Source organism: Anguilla rostrata, chromosome 9, assembly GCF_018555375.3.
Source record: "Anguilla rostrata isolate EN2019 chromosome 9, ASM1855537v3, whole genome shotgun sequence".
NCBI lineage: Eukaryota > Metazoa > Chordata > Actinopteri > Anguilliformes > Anguillidae > Anguilla > Anguilla rostrata.
In genome coordinates, this window is record NC_057941.1 from 51,062,951 (window position 1) to 51,084,662 (window position 21,712).

General features: G+C 44.2%; 4 protein-coding genes across 4 annotated transcripts in view; 1 reads left to right on the forward strand and 3 right to left on the reverse strand.

The window, feature by feature from the left end:
• ubl3a (ubiquitin-like 3a) overlaps positions 1 to 6,725 on the forward strand; it is a 33,975-nt gene extending 27,250 nt beyond the window's left edge. The window contains exons 3-5 of the mRNA XM_064352750.1: positions 2,260 to 2,346; positions 4,067 to 4,144; positions 4,668 to 6,725. Of these exons, the coding sequence (XP_064208820.1) occupies positions 2,260 to 2,346; positions 4,067 to 4,144; positions 4,668 to 4,720 (218 nt within the window). The 3' untranslated portion in view covers positions 4,721 to 6,725. The remainder of the gene's footprint in view (positions 1 to 2,259; positions 2,347 to 4,066; positions 4,145 to 4,667) is intronic.
• Positions 6,726 to 10,827: 4,102 nt separating this feature from the next.
• On the reverse strand, positions 10,828 to 14,003 carry LOC135262439 (olfactory receptor 2A12-like). Its single transcript, XM_064349458.1, has 2 exons — positions 13,924 to 14,003; positions 10,828 to 12,389 (listed from the first exon to the last, which is right to left on the reverse strand). The coding sequence occupies exon 2, from the start codon at positions 12,386 to 12,388 to the stop codon at positions 11,384 to 11,386; it is 1,005 nt and encodes a 334-aa protein (XP_064205528.1). The 5' UTR covers position 12,389; positions 13,924 to 14,003; the 3' UTR covers positions 10,828 to 11,383.
• A 1,482-nt stretch (positions 14,004 to 15,485) lies between these two features.
• LOC135262440 (olfactory receptor 1E16-like) lies at positions 15,486 to 17,147 on the reverse strand. The gene has a single exon (XM_064349459.1). It carries the CDS (start codon positions 17,145 to 17,147, stop codon positions 16,161 to 16,163), a length of 987 nt encoding a protein of 328 aa, XP_064205529.1. The 3' UTR covers positions 15,486 to 16,160.
• Positions 17,148 to 20,623: 3,476 nt separating this feature from the next.
• On the reverse strand, positions 20,624 to 21,493 carry LOC135262441 (olfactory receptor 10A5-like). Its single transcript, XM_064349460.1, has one exon. The coding sequence runs from the start codon at positions 21,491 to 21,493 to the stop codon at positions 20,624 to 20,626; it is 870 nt and encodes a 289-aa protein (XP_064205530.1).
• Positions 21,494 to 21,712: the final 219 nt, after the last annotated feature.

The following is a 21,712-nucleotide window of genomic DNA, read 5'->3' on the forward strand; positions in this document are numbered from 1 at the left end:
ATGAAATGCGAAGTCCTCAGAGTTGAGCATGTTGCATTGTGGGGGGGGGGGAGCCTGTAGCTTGTGTCTTATTAAAATCGGCACAAACCCCCCTTTCCCCGGAAGACAGAGAGATTATAATTCCATCAGTGTCTGAGGGGTGCGTAAGCGTGGTGTGGAAGGGAGGGGGGATTGGGGGGATTTTGGGGGGGGGGGGGGGCAGAACGCGCTGAAGCGAAGGACTCATTAAAGTGCACCGCCTGGCTTTGCAGCCCTGAGTGTGTCTGGCTGTGCAGTAATGAGCTGTGGGGCCTGGGCCTGCCCCCCCACCGAGCGTGTCACCCGGGAGCACGGCATTCTGGGACCCGGCCTGTCTGTGACCTGCAGACTCGCGCCGCTATGTCACACCTTGCGTGAGGTGCACGGGGGGGTGCAGTGTTCTGTGTGGGGGGGGGTTTCTTCTTTGATTTAGTGCTGATTGGTGCTGATTCTCACTGCGTTTCAGTGCCCAAGTGCTTAATTTAGGCCACTGATTGATTGGCTCGAGATTCCAGGAACCTGCGTTCCAAGGCCTAAATTGGCTGGTGATTCAAAGGGAAATTAAACACTGCAGCCCTCCTGGACCGGAGTTAAACCTGCAAACCCTGTGGACCTCCAGGACTGGAGTTTAACCAGCAAACACTGTGGACCTCCAGGACTGGAGTTGAACCAGCAAACCCTGTGGCCCTCCAGGACTGGAGTTGAACCAGCAAACCCTGTGGCCCTCCAGGACTGGAGTTTAACCAGCAAACCCTGTGGCCCTCCAGGACTGGAGTTTGTCACCCCTGTGACAGAGGGGCACTCATATCAGCGAAAAGAGATTTATTTATCGTCCGATTTTGGGTGTCCGGTTATCTGCCTTTTGCTCACCTGGTGTGGCACTTGGAGAATCACTGGCTGACGTAACGCTTCCGCACCACAGCAGTCAAAAACAAGGGGGCACACCTGAGATTTTAACAGTCCCTCTGGCCTAAATCTTCGCCGTCGTGTTTAATTGGTATGAAACTCCCCTTTGGCCACTGGGAACGAGGGTTTCGCTGCGCGGTTTACCCCTAGCCGATCACCACGGAGACAGCAGACACTTCCGGGGGGGTGGGGGGGGGGCTGGGTAATGGTGGTTCCTGGCACAGCGAGAAGCACTGGAACCTTCTCAGGTGGCAGAAATCAGAAATTCTTCCGGAGAAACCGAACACTCGTGACGCACACCGCGCAGCGACCTGCAACGCTGGAAACGCGCGTCCGTGTCCGCGACCCGTCTGGAGTCGTTCGGACCGCCGCGGAGAGCAGCGGCACGCGGCCGCGGAAGCGAAAGGGTCCTGAACGAGTCCCGCTTTTCCGATTCGCGCTCGGGAGCCGGCCAGTGTCATACCAGCCTGAGTCCCCACTAACCCATAGTGTGTGTGTGTGTGTGTGTGTAAAAGCATTTTGAGGTCCTTTGAAGGTGCTTTAAGATGCATTGTAGTTTGCTGTTTTTGTCTTTGTGTTCTTCAGCGAGCTGTTGAGGCGGGATTTTAAATCTTTATCAGGCCACTTCCTCCTGCTGTTTAAAGGTCACCCTGCTGTCAGTGGGAAGAGTTGAAACCATGACCTGAATCAAAATGGATTTTTTAAAAAACCTTGTATTGATCGAAACCTGGACTGTGCCAATGCCAGTGCCAGTGCCCGACTGTGCCCGTTGGCTTCGTTAGGCGATGCACAGTTGCCGATTGCATCACCCGGTGAAATGGTGGGTTCCTCACGTGTTGCTGTCTAGCGACCCCTGCTGGTCGATCGGGTGCCTGCAGGTTGCAGTCGAAGCTGCGTATGAGAGCTCTTCCTCAGACCCAGCTCTGTGTGAGCTGTAACTGGTCTGTGGTGTGATAAGAAGCAGCTGGTGACGCCACGTGATGCAGAGGAGAACTGTGGGTGTCCACACTCTCCCGAATCGGCAGTGGGGTTCCCGCACGAAGACGAATGTGATTGCAGACAATTGGTCATTCCAAATTTGGGTGGGAGTCGGATATGGCCAGCCCTGCCCCAAATTTATTTAAAAAAATCATATACTTTTGCGAACATGGACAGATCCATTGAACAAAACTGCCTTTTATGAGTCACTAAACCTTTCCAATGCCTCACGTCTTTTCCTCTTTCTTCCTCATCCCTCTTTCTCATCCCTCCTCCCCTCATCCCGCTCCTCCTCCCCCTCATCCCTCTTTCCCTCTCCTCCTCCCCTCATCCCTCTCTCTCTACTTCTCCATCCAGATTGGGAAGAGGAGCAGGTCAGCAGTCCCAACATTCTCCGTCTCATCTACCAGGGCAGGTTCCTGCACGGCAACGTCACGCTCGGAGGTATGCGCCCTCTCTCTCTCTCTCTCTTTCTCTGGAGGTGTGCCCTCTCTCTCTCTCTCTCTTTCTCTGGAGGTATGCGCCCTCTCTCTTTCTCTCTTTCTCTTTCTCTGGAGGTATGCTCCCTCTCTCTTTCTCTGGAGGTATGCTCTCTCTCTCTTTCTCTGGAGGTATGCGCCCTCTCTCTCTCTCTGGAGGTATGCGCCCTCTCTTTCTCTGGAGGTATGCTCCCTCTCTCTTTCTCTGGAGGTATGCTCTCTCTCTCTCTCTCTTTCTCTCCGAAGGTATGCTCTCTCTCTCTCTTTCTCTCTGAAGGTGTGCTCTCTCTCTCTCCCCTGCTCTCCCCTACTCTGGAGGTACGTTCTGTCTCTCTCTCTCTATTCTCTCTCTCCCACTCTAGAGTGGGTCTGGTCTGGAGGGCACTTTTAAACGTTTTTTTTTTATTTTCCTCTGCAGTACTGGTGTACTGTACGGGGGGGGGGGGGGGTCTGCTATAAAGACTGCATTTATGTGCTGCTCTATGGGTCTGTACTAAAGGCTTCCCTGCTGCACTGCTGCACTGCTGCACGGTGTGCGGTGCAGTCTGTAGTGTGGGTGAAAAGCGTGTCCCCATGAGGGAATCTCCATTCCTGAGCTGCAGCAGGGAGATGCTAACAGATGGGCTGAGCAAGAAGTGACTCACAACAGGTGTGTCCCCCCCCGCCCCGGAGAAACACACCTTGAGGTGCGAGATTTCCCCGGCAACGAGGAGGAGGGAGGAGAAGCCTGAAGTAACACTTCTGGAGGAGAACAGAGTGAATGAACGCAATAAATGTTTTTCTTTTTTATTAGAGAAAGAGAGAGAGAATTTTTTCTAAACCCACAGGAAGCAGCTCTTCCTGTGGGGTGGGGGCTGGTAGGAAGGCTTCAGGGCATGGGGGCCTCAGTTCCCCCATAAACACACTTTCACCCAAAAAACATAGGAGGGGAGGAGACATTCCTGTCTGGAGAGGGAAAAGGCTTCTTGTTTTTGTTTTGGTTTGTTTTGCTGCAGATGGTGGCCAGAGGTGCTTGGAACAGGGTGGGGTGGGATAGACTGCAAAAAAAAAGTCTGTCTTAACAAGCGCCTTGTATGTGTAGTCTTGAAATGAGGTTTAAAATCTTTTTTTTTCTCTTGTCAAACATATTTCCTTTTTTTAAGTGACTTTTCATTTGACAAGTGAAATGGTCTTTCCCCGAAGGAAAATCTCGAGTAAATGAGTAAAATCATGTGAACTCCTTGGCATTCATTAGGACAAAATGTGAATTCAGGAGCATTACGTAACGGTGCAACAGTTAACTCCCCGCACAAGAAAATATTTGGAACTCAGAATCGAGGCGAGACCTTGTACCAAAAACGCTGGTAAAATAAAGTGTTTTTGTCCGAAGGTTTGGAGGGGAGGACAGAAAATGGAAGGAGATGGATGTGTTTGATGGGCAAAGCGGAGCTAAGGTTCGCGCGCCCGTGTCACTTCCCGTCTCTGCAATAGAACGGTCTTTATGCGCCTGTCATTTTCGGTTAACGTTTAAATTTGAAAAGCGAACCGAGCCGCTCCCTGTCGTTTGGCGGATCCACTTATTCAAGTCGCTTCTCCGGAAAGGCTCTTTCGTGACTGCGTATGCTCTTGCTCTTTCGTTTGTATCCCCCGTAACACTCAAATAAACCGTTTTTTTTTCTTTTTTTGTTGTTGTTTTTTTGTTACAGCATTGAAACTTCCCCTTGGCAAGACCACGGTCATGCACTTAGTTGCCAGAGAGACGCTGCCTGAGCCAAATTCCCAAGGTAACCGTTTTTCGATTTTTATTCGGAAGTCATTTCATGTGTTCTCTATTTATCGTGCCTTCACAGAACACTGTTCTGTTTATTTTCCCTTTTTCTGTTGCCCTGGTTTTGGAACTGTGCTGATGACGTAGTTGTTGGCATTGCCATCGCTGACCGTCCCAGCGTAACGGAGAAAGCTAGATAATAAAATGAGTTGGTTTACTCCGGAATGCCTGAACGACTGTTATGATTATCATTTCATATTATAAATAAAACGAAATAAATATTGCCAGCTTGGAAAAGTATTAGCTCACTGCGAGTTTGTTTGAAATAGAATATTGACTGTAAATTGGGGTGTCTAATTTGGGTTGTGATATAAAAAAGTTTAAGAACCAGTGTTTTATGACGTACTGCTGCCTGTGCCACTGGGTTATCCAGCAGCAAGTGAGCAGTGCACTGAGGGGAGGAGTTTGATTAGATGAGGGGAGATGAGGTAAGTGTGATGTCACAGATGTCTCTGACCTCACGATGTCATCGCCCACAGGTCAGAGGAATCGGGAGAAGACTGGAGAGAGCAACTGCTGTTCAATCCTGTAAATACACCCAGCTGTCAACCCCCCCCCCCCCCAACTCCTTCACTGACCGTGCTGCAATATCGTCCGTCTGTCACGCTGCAGAAACACACACATTATCACTTAGATTGGAGGACCTGTAGGCCGTTTCCAATAAACAAAAAATTATTTTCAATAATCTGTAAAACCAAGAGGGGGGAGGGGAGTGAAATTGGGGGATGAAGAACAAATGAAAGATAGGAAAAGGTTCTGGACACGTTATGCATCTTGCAAGAAACAAAATAATTTTAAGTAATCTATAACAACAAGATGGGGGGGAGGAAGAGGAAACGGAAGACGAAGGAAGAGGATCCGGACCGTTATGCTGTTGGTATCGCGCTTAAGAATCTTTTTTTCCAAGAGGTCATCTCTAATTTTTTTTGAGAATCAAAACAAATAATTATCCCCCCCCTATATTTTTCCCCAGTAACCACCCCCCCTTTAACCGTCCATCCAGCCAACCCCCCCATTCTGGAATCAGTTTACACAGGACTGAGGCTGCCCCTCCCCGATTCGCTTACCGCACTGCCACAATTTCTTGTGGCTGTGCCAAGTCCGGACTCATCGCATACAGGAATGTGTCTGTCTGTCTGTCTGACTTCGAAGAAGATTGTTTGCAGTCTGATTGATTTTATTTTATTTTTTAAAATTTTTATAAGTGTTATGGCAGTTTTTAATGAGATTCAGGGGAATCACAGCAAAAGGGGGAGGAGGTGGACAGATATTGGGGGCGGAGTTTTTGGGATGGAAAGTTCCAGGTTCTACCGAATGAAAGCCCTCTGTTCTGTCACCAAATTCCTTTTAGGATGCTAGATATTATATACAAGTTCTAAATTGCAGGCTGGTTATTATGGTATGTCAACCAAACCCTAGAAAGTACAATTTAACCACTAAATTGATCAAACTTGTGTGATGTAAGTATAGCAGAGGAAAAACATGGACATGCCTGCAATCAGATTGCAATCGACAGAGGAGTATTTTTTTGTTTTGTTTTTGTTTGTTTTGTTTTTCTTGAAAATCCTGTAGGCATTCTGAAAAGTGCACATTATAAACTAATCCCCTAACACCATGAGTGCATTTACCTGGGAGAGAGAGGGGAGGGGTCTCTTTTGTCCAATCACGCATGAAGGCTTAACAAGTAAACTAACCAATCATCCAGGGCTTGACATCCCACGCTCGCTCACCACTTTGCTGGAGACTTTCCGCAGTCGCGTCTCCAGTCATCGCCAGTGTTGCGTCCAGAGACTGTAAAAAACATATTTAAACGACTCCTCTAGTGGGGGAGAAAAGAACAACGCGTCCCTCCCGTATTAATTACTCTACTTTTTTTTTTAACCATGGTGTAGTAGTGGATGTTGGTGCCTGCAGTACAAGCCAGAAGTTAATTTTTTTTTAATTTAATTTTTTTTTTTTTTTTTTTGCAGTAGATAATAAATCAATTTGCACAACACTGAAGCACGAGCTTTTTCATCTAATCCTGTAAAAAAAGGTTTTATATTTTTCCAATGGGAATTATATTCCAAAAATTAAGGTTACATATGTGTAGAATATATTTAATATGAATCTTATATAGTACATGACTATAGATATTATTGATATATATTGGTGTTTAGTGTACGATGGTCTATATAAATAGCTTATTAGCAGTTCAAATGGTCACTTGCAGACAGTATGTCTTGTACTTTATGCAGAACATCCTTATCATTGATTCGACTTATTGTAATGACTGTGTTTTCTTTGGTTTCTTTTATTTTTCAACTGTTGATAATCTAAATAATATAATCATTATTTTCTGTGGTTATTGCTTTAAATAAATGCTTTATAACACAGTAATAGGTCTTAAAAGAGTGTTGTTCATATTGATCAGGATTCAAATCTGTATAAAGCAAAGTTTTCAAACTGATTGTAAATAGCCCTAATGCTTTTTTTTCTCCTTCAAATTACAAAATGGAGTAATTCTGTAAACTGAATAAAGAATATTGAAGTGCTGACGTCTGTGAGCCTGTTTTAAGTTTAATGATTATCATCCAGTAAGTCAGTACTGTGAACTGGCAAGAATCATTATAAATAAATACTCTGAGATGGCATTTGGGAAAAACATGGTAGCATTTGTGAATACAACGTACTGTTTTAAAATGATTTATTTGTGTAATTATCAGAGCAAATATCTGTCTTTCAGTATGTTTAATATAGTTTTTTTGTAACCCTTATTTAAGCTGCATGTCCTACTCAGTCCAGGGATATTTTTTTGTGGAGGAGGCCTACAGACCATATTTGCTTTGTTTAGAAGTGTTTGGTTGAGAATTGTTTGTACACTGTAGCTTTTCATATGCCAGTAAAGTAACAGTCCTTCAGGCCCCAGGGACCTTTCAGCTAAACAAGGGAAACTGCGCTCAAAAAATAATGATTGTTTTGAGACATTAGTCAAAGTACATGTTTATTTTAAAATGAGGTCGGTAACCTGCCACGGTTTTGCTGCTGTCTGAAGGGTTAAACAATTTTGTCTGGTTCTTATTTGCAGTTCTGTTTTTATGTGCAGTAATGCACTTCCCCCTGGTTCTTTGCTTTTATCTTTTAACTTCCTGAATCTCTCTCTCTCTCTCTCTCTCTCTCTCTCTCTCTCTCTCATGATTCATGTGTTTCTTTTTCTCTGAGGGGAAAAGAAAAGGTGGAGTGTACAGGGAGGGATGACATCACCGCCGTTGAGAGGTTTCGACAGGAAATTGAATTTGAATCTGAATTTACAGCTGTCCCGTTTATAAAAAAAAAGAAAGAAAGAAAGAAAGAAAAAAATATGGCTGGATCACCTCAGGGCCCCTAATGCAGCCAATAATCTGCAGCAGATGTGCAGGGCCATCCACGCTCAAAATTGAAAATCAGTGTCTTCGGGAGCTGAAGTGTTGTAATAAAGGCAGAGAAGCAGAGTCTACTGTTTGAACTTTTGCACCTCGTTACACACGAGAGTCATGATTTGAAACGGCGAATTAAAGAGCAAAGCCCCCCCCCCCCAGCCAAGGGATCTAATCACACTTACTGAAGACTAAAACGGAGGGGGGTGGTGATGGTGGTGACATCATCTTCTGTAGCCGAACGTTCACACGTTCACCTGCGTTTCTGAACTCCTGAAGCGATTGAGAAGTCTTTCTGGGACACGGGTGTCCCGGTCTTATCTAAAAAGACCCTACGTGGGTGAAGGTTTTTTGTTTCAGCCCAGCACTACGATTGGGTACCTTAGTGCTGGGCTAAAACGAAAACCTGCACCAGTATCGGCCCCTTGTTGGGTAAGATTTGACACCCCTGTTAGGGTTAGGATGACAAAAACTAGCTGAGAAAAACAAAAAAAAATCCTGATCCTAGATGATAATAAGCGCTGATCCAGGATCAGTTTTAATGATTGAACTCACAATAGACAAGGTTTAGTGTATGCGCAGAGGAGGCCTGACTCAAGATCAGCGCTCTTGCTCCAAGATGCTTTATGAGTGCGAGGCCCTAACACACAGTTATTACACCGTCATCAGTGGTGCCGAGCCGGCTCATTTTTCACCGTCACTTAAAAAATAAATAAATAAATAAATAAATAAAAGAGCTGCGAGTTGGGTTTTATTGCCCTTTTAAAAATGCGCTCGCTTGCCAGGGAACATCTTATCCTTCATATACAGTGTAAGTATTTCCCTGCTTGATGGATGGACTGAAACGGTCCTGCCCCTGTGTCAATCCCCCAGTCAATATCACCTGCTGCTAGGGCTAATGTACCCACCCAAATGATCCACACAGAAGAAACCACACACCCCCTATTCATGAGACAATTATGACATCATATCAGTAGCAAGTACTGGTGAAGGAGCCCCGCCCATTTTCCTTGAAATTACCCGTAATTCCATTGTTGGGCTTGTTTTCCCTTAAGCTTAGTTTTCTGACTGGTGAAGGTTTCCTGAAGAAGGCCCACAGCCCAGGGAAACAAAAGTCTATCTGTGCCAATGCTCTGCATGTGTGTGTCCCCGCACATGTATACATTTGGGTGCATATGTGTTCCCTTTGTGTGTGTGTATGTTTGCATATGTGTATGCACTTATATTTGTGTGTGTGTGTGCACACTTCTGTATTTTTGTGCACATGTATTTGTGTGTGGGAGAGAGAGAGAGAGTGTGTGTGTGTGTGTGTGTGAGAGTGAGAGAGTGTGTGTGTGTGTGTGTGAGAGAGAGAGGTGGGAGTGTGTGTGTGTGTGTGTGAGAGAGAGAGGTGGGAGTGTGTGTGTGTGTGTGTGTGAGAGAGAGAGGTAGGAGTGTGTGTGTGTGTGTGAGAGAGAGAGAGAGGTAGGAGTGTGTGTGTGTGTGTGAATGAGAGAGAGGTAGGAGTGTGTGTTTGTGTGTGAATGAGAGAGAGGTAGGAGTGTGTGTGTTCTGAGCTCATTGTGCAGAGGATGAGCTTTTTACACAATGAACCACAGTATTTTCCCAGCCATCACTGCTCCTGTTCATAAATACTATCTGTCTCTTTCTCTGTCTCCCATTTACTCACAGTCCCTCTCTCTGTCTTTCTCTCTCTCTGTCCCTCTCTCTCTTTCACACTCACTCACTCATTCTGTCCATCTCTCTCTTTCACTCTCACTCTCTCTCTCTCTCTCTCTCTCTCTCTCTCACTCCACTCTATCACAACCCTAATGCAGCAGGTCTTTGTGCTGAACCCGTTTGCTGTACATTTCTGAATATGAACGCAGCAGTCTTACATAATTCACTGGTTGCATGTGGCCTGGGGAACACGGCCGCACCCACACCTCTGTGATTCAAACCAGATTTAAATAAATAAAAAGAACTCCTTAACTGGACACTTCACGGGGACTGGCCCAAAATACAGAACACTGGAGCACATGTTGCTCAGGGCAACAGACACTGTTTTATTGAACAGGGTGGGGCAGAAGTATCCGGGTAAGGAGCTTCACAGCTGGGCCTTCACTGGGTGCGCCTGAGCCAAAATTTATCACGGTTCAATTTATTGTACCGAACATATAGAGCATGGACTAAACAGTGAGCTTTACCTGACCGTTTACGTCATATAAATTTCAAATGGAACCCGGTTATCAAACAACTCACTTTCTCGCTGTTCCTCGATTACTCTCACCCATGACTTTGTAACCACTGATGAGTGAGGAAACGCGCAATCTGTGCATTTAGTGTGCGTTTGCTGTCCTCTGGTGGTCAGAAATAAGTATTGCTACTATGCAGAGCCGCTCCTTACAAATGGTTGAAAACAATGCTTAGAAAAGGACTTAATGAACAATAATCATATTAATTTAATTGTTATTTTCTGTCCACTGTTTTTAAGGAACCCTGCTCACTCTTCTGGTTTATTTTGGACATTATGAAAAAAGACAAAATATATTGAAATATATATCAGAACACAATTTTTCTGCTTTCAGTATTTTAATATGTGAAAATAATATTGTGAGCAATGCCAGGTATAGCGTTGGAAGGGTTTGATTTGACTTACCCTGACTCCCAGCCCATTCACCTCCTAAATAATAAATATATATATATATTAGAATAACTAGGGGGCCCCCTGGTGATCACGGGGCCATAAGCAACCGTTTATGTTGCTTATATGGTTGGTGCCAAGTAACTGTGTTTCTGATGCCAATTTGTTTTCGAGGTATTTTTATATAACTTATGGCCTTTAATAAATACAGTGATGAAAATATATATCAAAGCAATGTAATTTAATTAGGCACCCAGCCTGGGGCTGAACATCATCAGTTCCCACCCTAATTTGGAAAGCCAGCCCTCCGCACCTGCAGCCGTGTTCATGTGTGAGCCTCGTCACTCGTTTGTGGATAGAGTATGGATATTCTCCTCCCCCGAAACAGAGGACTGCTTCTTTTTCACACCACGTGCCATGGCTAAGCTCGCACAGAGCTTTAACATGCGGTCCGCGGGCGCCCTGATCGACCAGTGGGGGTCGCTAGATAGCGATGAACGCAGACCGATGCACCACGGCATGGTGCTTTAACCGAATGCGCCACCCTGCAACCCGTGATATTAATGATATATTTCATAGCAATATGTTAGTAGTGCATTCCATTCCAATACACACTTTGGCATCCCCTTCACTAGAGAAAATGCCTGGTTGTGCGCAGATAAATTAAGACCCCCACACCTAATCGTTCACCAAGACAGAGTTCAGCAATAAAGATGCAGTTTACTCAGAGAAATGTTATTTTTTTATTAATAAATGAATGTACAACATGCCTGCTTTTAAAAATATATACAAATGAAAAACAGAAAACGCGTTATTGTAACTACATTTGTTCAGTGTTTTCTTTCGATGAGTGCCTTGTTTTTTCTTCTTCAAAATTATGCAAACTTGCATTAAGTTGTATTTTAAATGCTAAAATATGGCTTAATGTATGTATGTAACCATGTTTTTAATAAATGTTATTTATTTAATAAATCAGAATGAAGAATGAACATTTATGTCTATGTCAGTCTATGCCAGTTCAACAATCATCAAAATGAACTCAAAAAAAGGTATTTGTTAACAACACACACACACACACACACACATATGTAAGACAGATTTGAGGAACAAGCATTGGTTTAATTCGGTTCTACAGTTTGTGTTGTCAGAATTGATATTTTGGATCAAACTGCCTGTTTCACTTGAAAGCAGTCTCGAGCATAGGTTTCGGACTGACGTGGTTTCCTGGAAAACCCCATTTGTTTAGAATCTCCTTGATCTCCTTGGTCCTGTAGCAGTATATGAGCGGGTTAACTAGGGGCGGGAACAGGCTATAGAAGAGGGTGAGGGTGATCCGCACGTTCGGTTGAAGCAACACGAAGGAGGTCAGGCAGCACAGGTAGATGACGAAGCGGGGCAGGTAATATATGCCGATGAGGCACAGCTGCGTGGCGCAGGTGGAGAAGGTCTTGTGGCGGCCCGGGCCGTCGGCTATCTTCAGCACCGCCATGATGATGCTGACGTAGGACAGCACGATGAAGCTGAGCGGCACCAGGAACACGGACAGGCGGTGGAGCCTCTCGGTGTCGGCGCACACCAGCGGCGTGGTGGACAGGTTGTCGCAGTAGCAGTGGAGGACCCGGTCGGGCCCGCAGAAGGGCATCTGGGAGACGCGGCCCACGGATATGCCCGGCGACACCGCGGCGAACAGCCAGGAGAAGGCGATGACCGCCCCCATGGTGCGGTTGGTCATGAGCGTCGGGTAGCGCAGCGGGAAGCAGATGGCCAGGAAGCGGTCCAGCGACATGATCAGCATGGTCAGCGAGCTGAGCGTCTCAAAGTAGTGGATCAGGAAGGACTGGAAGAAGCAGACCTCGAAGGAGATGATGGCGTCGTCTAGCCAGTAGCGGCTGATGGCTTTGGGCAGGGCTACGGTGCACAGGCCGATGTCGGACAGGGCCAGGCTCACCATGATGATGTACATGGGCTTCTGTAGCCGGCGCTCGGTGAAGAACAGCGTCACCAGGAGGGAGTTCCCCACCACCGTGGTGACGTAAATCAGGAAGAAGATGGCGGCCATCAGGTTATAGTACTCTGGGCGGAGCCCTGGGAAGCCCACAATGAAGAACTCCTTTACTGTGGTCTGGGTCTGGGTCTGGGTCTGGGTCTGGATCTGGATCTGGGTCTGGTTCGTCCGTTCCATTCTGTGCAGAAACAGAGAAAAAATATGAGAGGTTTGTTTTACATTTCAGCCTTATTACCTTTTATTCTCCTACTGTCAGCCACTTAAAAAAATAAATAATAGTATTTTCACTCCACAGTCCAGAGTAAGGATCTACAACCCTGGTTCTGGACAGCTATAAGCTCTGCTGGTTTTTGTTTACACCTTAAAATCAGCACCAAATTCAGACCCAATTAACCAGGTGAAATGAGTTAACGGTGCAATTAACTGCTCTAACTGATTAATTAAGGGCAGAGTGACAGTGAAAGCCAGCAGATCATGTCATTCTCTGGGCCCAGGGTTGCAGACCTCTGGTTTAGAGCAGGTGGTGTCAGAGTCTGGCCCTGGAGGGGATGCCTGGAGTGTCTGCTCTGCTGGTTTTTGGCTGGTTTCAGTATTTACCGATTTCGTTTTTAAAATCACTGATGTGGTGCGGGGACAGAGCGTACGGGCAGCACTGACTCGTTCCGTCCCTTTCCACTGCAGGGAAATCCAGCACCGGAGACAGCGCTGGCAGGACCAGGAAAAACTTCAGCACCCCTGCTGGCCCCTCAACCCTGGACAGCGCCCTGAGGGCCAATTATTGATTTAGGCAGCCCATTATCTGATACCCAGAGGAAAACCTGAGGCCCATTCAGTTCACTGGCTGATTCCCTACAAAAGGCCCTCAGCTAGAGAGGCATATCTTTATCCTCAGAACTCCAATTAACAAAGTGAACTGAATTAGCTGTGTAATGAACTGCTACAACTGAATAACCAAGAGCAAAGTATCAACAAAAACTAGCAGAGCCAGTGACTCTCCAGGTTCAGAGTTGCAGACCCCTATCCTAACCTGTTCTGTTCCCTCCCACTTAAAGAAAATGAAGCCAGCCAACCCCACAGCCATGAGAGGACACCCGACATGGCTTCCAATCCTTACCCTTTTCCCGAAGCACGCCCACCACCCCCCTCCTCCCACAACCCCCGCCCCCCGCCTCATCTGTGCTGTCCCTCCGTACAACTGCACAACCCTGGTCGGGTAAAACTCACAAGCTGAAAACCATTTGCATATCAATCGAATCCAGCCTTATTTTCCTTTTCCAAGCCAGAAGAGGTTAAAACCAGTTCGGTTACTTTTTTCTCTTTGTACTTTTTTCCAATAACACCTAAATCCCTTTTTGAGCAAGAAACGCACATATAACTGGTTTCCGATTGTTGAGTACTTAATAACCACTGTTCCTATGCAGCAAAGGGTTGAGAAAAAATTAACTATGCAAATCATTTTAACTATAATTGAGTTCACACTATCCCCCATTGGACCCTATTGAATACTAGGAATTTTATTCTTATTATTTGGAAAAATAAGACTACATCTTACCTGCCGAAAAAAAAAGTAATTCAATGTAAAAAAAAAAAAAATTATAAGAATTATATGAAACGCCGAAAATAATTCAGTTGAAACTGTTATCAGTTGCAAAGCCAAGGTCAAATGAAACAGCTGAATAAACCCAGCATATTGACAGGCGGAAATAAAATACCTGAAATGCCGATAAGCTATAATACTGAACAGCTCTCTTCTCACATTCAGTGACCAGTTCAGTCTGCTATTTCTTTTGTGTTTTCAGAAATCTTATATAGGCTTATAACTGGTGTCGTCACTGTGATGAATCGGCACAATCCTACAGAGACCATAACCTTGGGGGGTGGGTTACTCTGTTTGCATCGTGACCTTGGAGAAGGACACAATGCCATCATAAATTCTCTTTAGAACATGTCCTCCTTAATTTAAAACTAAAATTGAAACGCTCAATTGTACGCTAGTCGTAATTTCTGAATTCTGCATATGGTAAGCCGTTCTGTCATTAAATCCTTTTTCGTAGCTAGCTACCAAATTATCCAATGTAGCTCATTATTTCCCTAGCTAGCTGGCCATATGACTTGGCTAATTACCACATTTGCCTAGCTATGCCGTTTGTACCAACTAGCTGGCCTAGCGAGCTGCGTTTTCGTGGGCATCTAGGTGCCACGAAAATGCAGAAAGTTAAACTAGCTAGGTAGTATAGCTGGTTTAACTATATACTTTTAAAATTTATTTACGTTTTAGCAGGCTCACTCTTTCGGCTAGCTTGGTTCTTATGGCCAGCAAGCTGAACTAGTTTGTTCTTTTGGCTAGGCTAACTAGCCAAACTCACTGGTCCGTACGACCAACTAACTGAACTAGTTGGTCCTTACGGCCAGGTTGTTTAGCCAGTTGAACTAGCTACAAGTAATACACAAGTTTCCTAAGTTGTTGAGCAGTAGGCGTGACCACAGATGGATGCTGGAAGCGTTGTCAAATTTGTCTGAAAGTATAACAAGTTTTTTTCGTAGACTGCTGTTCTCACGATGTTACTGGAATGTTTTGTCAATGTTATAAGAATACCATATGTGACGCATAGAAATGTGTGGTTAAATTTTGTGATTTCAAATGTGTATCATGATGTTTAAGAGCCGTTTTCTCCCTTTAATGGCAGCCCACAGTACGTTGAATTGAATTCACGCTGTTAAAAGGTATATTCCAGCTTTCACCACTAGAGGCCGCTTTCTCCTTGTGAGAGAGGTACATAAGCTGGTCAGCTCTCGTCTTTTCAGACCAACAGAAGCGAGAGATAACTGCTTTATAAACTTTTATCCGTCTCATTATGTGTAGAGAACGAAGACGACTACATGTATCCACAAATAATGTTGATAAAATGTCCACAATTTTGCACAGCAAATAAAAATAATTTTATTACTGGTGTCAACACTCACACCCATGACACCCATGACTACTGATGAGTGAGGCGCATGCATGACCTGTGCATTCAGTGTGTGTTGGCCCGGAATAAGCTCTGCTGTTCCATTCTTGTGGTTGAGAACAGTGCTTATAAATGGACCGAATGAACAATAATCATATGACCTTTGTAGTTCTTTTTTGTCAACTCTTTTTCAAGGATACTGCTCATGTTAGCCATTACTGGTAATGTATTGAAATATATCAGAAGACATACTGAAACAATTTAATATTTTAATAATAATTTAATATTTAATAACAATATAAACAATGTTGCTGCTTTCATGGCTATAATATATATTAAAAAATATTGTGAGCAGTGCCAGCTCTAGTGTGGGGCCCTAAGTAGGATTTGATTTGCCACCCAGTAGACCCATGTTTTCTGGTGTTACTGACATATTTTATTTCAATATATTAGCAGTGTATTCCATTCCAACACGAATATTGGCACCCCCATTCACAACAGAAAGCACCTGGTTGTGCACAGATAAATGTATCCCCCCCCTCACAAAATAAATCACCAAAACAGATTTGATTATTTTTTCACTGATCAACACAGAAGATGCAGCTTATTCAATGAAATGTTAATTTTTTATGAATAAAGGAATGTACAACAAGCTTTCTATAAAGAAATACACAAATGAAAACTATAGAAAAAAGCAGCTTTAAATTACATACATTTATTCAGTGTTTTCTACAAAATTATACAAACTTGCATTTAGTTGCATTTCAAATGCTAAAATATAGCTTAATATATGTTACCATATTATATTTTTAAATAAATGTTGTATATTTAATAAATCTGAATAAAGAATGAACATTTATTTCTTCACATTTTAGCTAGTTTAACAATCATCAAAATGAATTCGAAAATAGCCATTTGTTGGCATCACACATCGACACACACACACTACAGTATGTGTTGTCAGTCAGAATTGATATTTTGGATCAAACTGCCTGTTTTTATTTGGAAACAGTCGTGACTATACGTGTCTGACTAACGACATTCCTTTGACAAAACCATTTGTATAAAATGTCCTTGATCTCCTTGGTCCTGTAGCAGTATATGAGGGGATTAATTAAGGGAGGGAACAGGCTATAGAAGAGTGTGAGACTGATCCGCAAATCTGGGCTGATCTTTACGAAGGAGACTAGGGAGCTCAGGTAGACTCCAAAGCGGGGCAGGTAGTATATGCTGATGATGCACACCTGTGTAGCACAGGTGGAGAAGGCTTTGTAGCGGCCCTGGGCGTCGGCTATCTTCAGCACCGCCACGATGATGCTGATGTAAGATAGTAAGATCAAGATGAGTGGCACCAGGAGCACGAACATGGCCAGGGCCACAGACACACTGAAGACCTGCCGCGTGTCAGCGCACACCAGGGAGGTGGTGGACACGCTGTCGCAGTAGCAGTGGATGATCCGGTTGGGCCCGCAGAAAGGCATCCGGGCAGTCATGCCGACGGAGATGCCTGGGGACACCGCGGCAGACACCCAGGAGAAGCCGGTTAGCGCCCCCATGGTGCGGTTGGTCATGAGCGTCGGGTAGCGCAGAGGGAAGCAAATGGCCAGGTAGCGGTCCAGCGACATGGCCAGCAGGATCAGCGAGTTGAGCGTCCCAAAATAGTGGATCAGAAAGTACTGGAAGAAGCAGACGTGGAAGGGGATGGCGCCATCGTCTAGCCAGTAGCGGCCGATGGCTTTGGGCAGGGCTACGGTGCAGAAGCCGATGTCGGACAGGGCCAGGCTCAGCATGATGATGTACATGGGCTTCTGGAGCCGGCGCTCGATGAAGAACAGCGCCACCAGGAGGGAGTTCCCCACCACGGTGGTCATGTAGATCAGGAAGAAGATCGCGCCCATCAGCTTATAGTACTGAAAGTCGAGCCCTGGGAAGTTCACAATGAAGAACTCCTTTACTGTGGTCTGGGTCTGGTTCGCCTGTTCCATTCTGGGGAGAGGCAAAATATATATAAAAATATAAGCACCTGGTCAGGTGAAACTCACAAGCTGGGGTGGAGCTTCCAAGCAGTAGGTAGCTCTGAGTGGGGAAAAAAACTTATGGCCTTAATGACTTAATTAGCCCTAACATTTACGCCACCTTAATACGTTTTAGCTACATTTCCTGATAAGCGCATGAATGACAGCTGAAGACTGTTCTCGTGTCCCTGTATGAGATCGAATTTCACCGTGCTCTAATTAACGACCGGGGTTGCCCACCCACGATTTAGAGAAATCTACATTTAATGAACCTGTGCCCCCGGGTTGCCTGCTAGCACTCAACGTGGCACACCTATTGTAGCCATTCCCTTTCTTAAATGGCAAAACCCTAAATCAAGTCCACCCTTATTATCCTTTTGGGGGCGACATAGCTCAGGAGGTAAGAGCGGTTGTCTGGCAGTCGGAGGATTGTCGGTTCGAGCCCCATCCTGGGTGTGTCGAAGTGCTCCTGAGCAAGACACCTAACCCCTAAATGCTCTGTTGAACGAGAGGTATCAATTGTAAAGCGCTTTGGATAAAAGCGCAATATAAATGCAGTCCATTTTACCATTTTCCTTTTACCAAGCCAGAAGACATTAAATGTCTTAAGTTTTTCCTTGTAGAATTGAAATTTTACACTGGAAACCAGTTTAATTACTTTTTTTCTCTTTGTACTTTTTTCCCATATCTCCATTATCTCTCTCCAAGGAAGAAACACACTGACAACTGGCTTACAACTGTTGTATAATTAATAATCAACATTCCTATGCAACGAAGGGTTCAGAGAAAAAATAACTATGATAGAGTCATTTTAACTCAAATAGAGTGCACACTGTCCCCCATTGGCCCCTGTTAATACTAGGAATTTTGCCTTGCACAGCAGTTTTTTTCCCTCTAGTGTCACAAAAACAAATGATTTCAGTTCCACCCAAATCAAGTTTTTAGAGTAATAAAGAACACACAAAGTGAACGTGAGTGAAACAACAACACTTACCTGAGAAAAAAATATTTGAAAAAAGATTAATTATATTTAAATAATTCAGTTGAAACTGTTATCAGTTGCACAGCCAAGGTCAAATGAAACAGCTGAATAAACCTAGAATATTGACAGGCGGAAATAAAATACCTGAAATGCCGATAAGCTATAATACTGAACAGCTCTCTTCTCACATTCAGTGACCAGTTCAGTCTGCTATTTCTTATGTGTTTTCAGAAATCTTATATAGGCTTATAACCGGTGTCGTCACTGTGATGAATCGGCACAATCCTACAGAGACCATAACCGTGGGCGGTGGGTTACTCTGTTTGCATCGTGACCTTGGAGAAGGATACAATGCCATCATAAATTCTCTTTAGAACATGTCCTCTTAACTTAAAACTAAGATTGAAACGCTCAATTGTACGCTAGTCGTAATTTCTGAATTCTGCATATGGTAAGCCGTTCTGTCATTAAATCCTTTTTCGTAGCTAGCTACCAAATTATCCAATGTAGCTCATTATTTCCCTAGCTAGCTGGCCATATGACTTGGCTAATTACCACATTTGCCTAGCTATGCCGTTTGTACCCACTAGCTGGCCTAGCTAGCTGCGTTTTCGTGGGCATCTAGGTGCCACGAAAATGCAGAAAGTAAAACTAGCTAGGTAGTATAGCTGGTTTAACTATATACTTTAAAAATGTATTTACGTTTTAGCAGACTCACTCTTTCGGCTAGCTTGGTTCTTATGGCCAGCAAGCTGAACTAGTTTGTTCTTTTGGCTAGGCTAACTAGCCAAACTCACTGGTCCGTACGACCAACTAACTGAACTAGTTGGTCCTTACGGCCAGGTTGTTTAGCCAGTTGAACTAGCTACAAGTAATACACAAGTTTCCTAAGTTGTTTAGCAGTAGGCGTGACAGATGGATGCTGGAAGCGTTGTCAAATTTGTCTGAAAGTATAACAAGTTTTTTTCGTAGACTGCTGTTCTCACGATGTTACTGGAATGTTTTGTCAATGTTATAAGAATGTCATATGTGACGCATAGAAATGTGTGGTTAAATTTTGTGATTTCAAAGGTGTATCATGATGTTTAAGAGCCGTTTTCTCCCTTTAATAACAGCCCACAGTACGTTGAATTGAATTTACGCTGTTAAAAGGTATATTCCAGCTTTCACCACTAGAGGCCGCTTTCTCCTTGTGAGAGAGGTACATAAGCTGGTCAGCTCTCGTCTTTTCAGACCAACAGAAGCGAGAGAGATAACTGCTTTATAAACTTTTATCCGTCTCATTATGTGTAGAGAACGAAGACGACTACACGTATCCACAAATAATGTTGATAAAATGTCCACAATTTTGCACAGTAAATAAAAATCATTTTATTACTGGTGTCAACACTCACACCCATGACACCCATGACTACTGATGAGTGAGATGCATGCATGACCTGTGCATTCAGTGTGTGTTGGCCCAGAATAAGCTCTGCTGTTCCATTCTTATGGTTGAGAACAGTGCTTAGAAATGGACTTAATGAACAATAATCATATGACCTTTGTAGTTCTTTTTTGTCAACTCTTTTTCAAGGATACTGCTCATGTTGGCCATTACTGGTAACATATTGAAATATATCAGAAGACATACTGAAACAATTAAATATTTTAATAATAATTTAATATTTAATAACAATATAAACAATGTTGCTGCTTTCATGGCTATAATATATATTAAAAAATATTGTGAGCAGTGCCAGCTCTAGTGTGGGGCCCTAAGTAGGATTTGATTTGCCACCCAGTAGACCCATGTTTTCTGGTGTTACTGACATATTTTATTTCAATATATTAGCAGTGTATTCCATTCCAACACGAATACTGGCACCCCCATTCACAACAGAAAGCACCTCACAAAATAAAAAAATAAAAAAAGATTTGATTATTTTTTCACTGATCAACACAGGAGATGCAGCTTATTCAATGAAATGTTACTTTTTTTATGAATAAAGGAATGTACAACAAGCTTTCTATAAAGTAATACACAAATGAAAACTAGAAAAAAGCAGCTTTAAATTACATACATTTATTCAGTGTTTTCTACAAAATTATACAAACTTGCATTAAGTTGCATTTCAAATGCTAAAATATGGCTTAATATATGTTACCATGTTATGTTTTTAAATAAATGTTGTATATTTAATAAATCTGAATAAAGAATGAACATTTATTTCTTCACATTTTAGCTAGTTTAACAATCATCAAAATGAATTCGAAAATAGCCATTTGTTGGCATCACACATCGACACACACACACACTACAGTATGTGTTGTCAGTCAGAATTGATATTTTGGATCAAACTGCCTGTTTCATTTGGAAACAGTCGCGACTATACGTGTCTGACTAACGACATTCCTTTGACAAAACCATTTGTATAAAATGTCCTTGATCTCCTTGGTCCTGTAGCAGTATATGAGGGATTAATTAAGGGGGGAACAGGCTATAGAAGAGTGTGAGACTGATCCGCAAATCTGGGCTGATCTTTACGAAGGAGACTAGGGAGCTCAGGTAGACTCCAAAGCGGGGCAGGTAGTATATGCTGATGATGCACACCTGTGTAGCACAGGTGGAGAAGGCTTTGTAGCGGCCCTGGGCGTCGGCTATCTTCAGCACCGCCACGATGATGCTGATGTAAGATGATAAGATCAAGATGAGTGGCACCAGGAGCACGAACATGGCCAGGGCCACAGACAGACTGGAGACCTGCCGTGTGTCAGCGCACACCAGGGAGGTGGTGGACACGCTGTCGCAGTAGCAGTGGACGATCCGGTTGGGCCCGCAGAAAGGCATCCGGGCAGTGATGCCGACGGAGATGCCTGGGGACACCGCGGCAGACACCCAGGAGAAGCCGGTTAGCGCCCCCATGGTGCGGTTGGTCATGAGCGTCGGGTAGCGCAGAGGGAAGCAAATGGCCAGGTAGCGGTCCAGCGACATGGCCAGCAGGATCAGCGAGTTGAGCGTCCCAAAATAGTGGATCAGAAAGTACTGGAAGAAGCAGACGTGGAAGGGGATGGCGCCATCGTCTAGCCAGTAGCGGCCGATGGCTTTGGGCAGGGCTACGGTGCAGAAGCCGATGTCGGACAGGGCCAGGCTCAGCATGATGATGTACATGGGCTTCTGGAGCTGGCGCTCGATGAAGAACAGCGCCACCAGGAGGGAGTTCCCCACCACGGTGGTCATGTAGATCAGGAAGAAGATCGCGCCCATCAGCTTATAGTACTGAAAGTCGAGCCCTGGGAAGTTCACAATGAAGAACTCCTTTACTGTGGTCTGGGTCTGGTTCGCCTGTTCCATTCTGGGGAGAGGCAAAATATATATAAAAATATAAGCACCTGGTCAGGTGAAACTCACAAGCTGAGGTGGAGCTTCCAAGCAGTAGGAGCTCTGAGTGGGAAAAAACTTATGGCCTTAATGACTTAATTAGCCCTAACATTTACGCCACCTTAATACGTTTTAGCTACATTTCCTGATAAGCGCATGAATGACAGCTGAAGACTGTGCTCATTGTCCCTG

Coding starts and splice junctions, on each gene's coding strand:
- LOC135262439 (XM_064349458.1), bottom strand. CDS start 12,388: ATGGAACGGACGAACCAGACCCAGATCCAGATCCAGACCCAGACCCAG.
- LOC135262440 (XM_064349459.1), bottom strand. CDS start 17,147: ATGGAACAGGCGAACCAGACCCAGACCACAGTAAAGGAGTTCTTCATT.
- LOC135262441 (XM_064349460.1), bottom strand. CDS start 21,493: ATGGAACAGGCGAACCAGACCCAGACCACAGTAAAGGAGTTCTTCATT.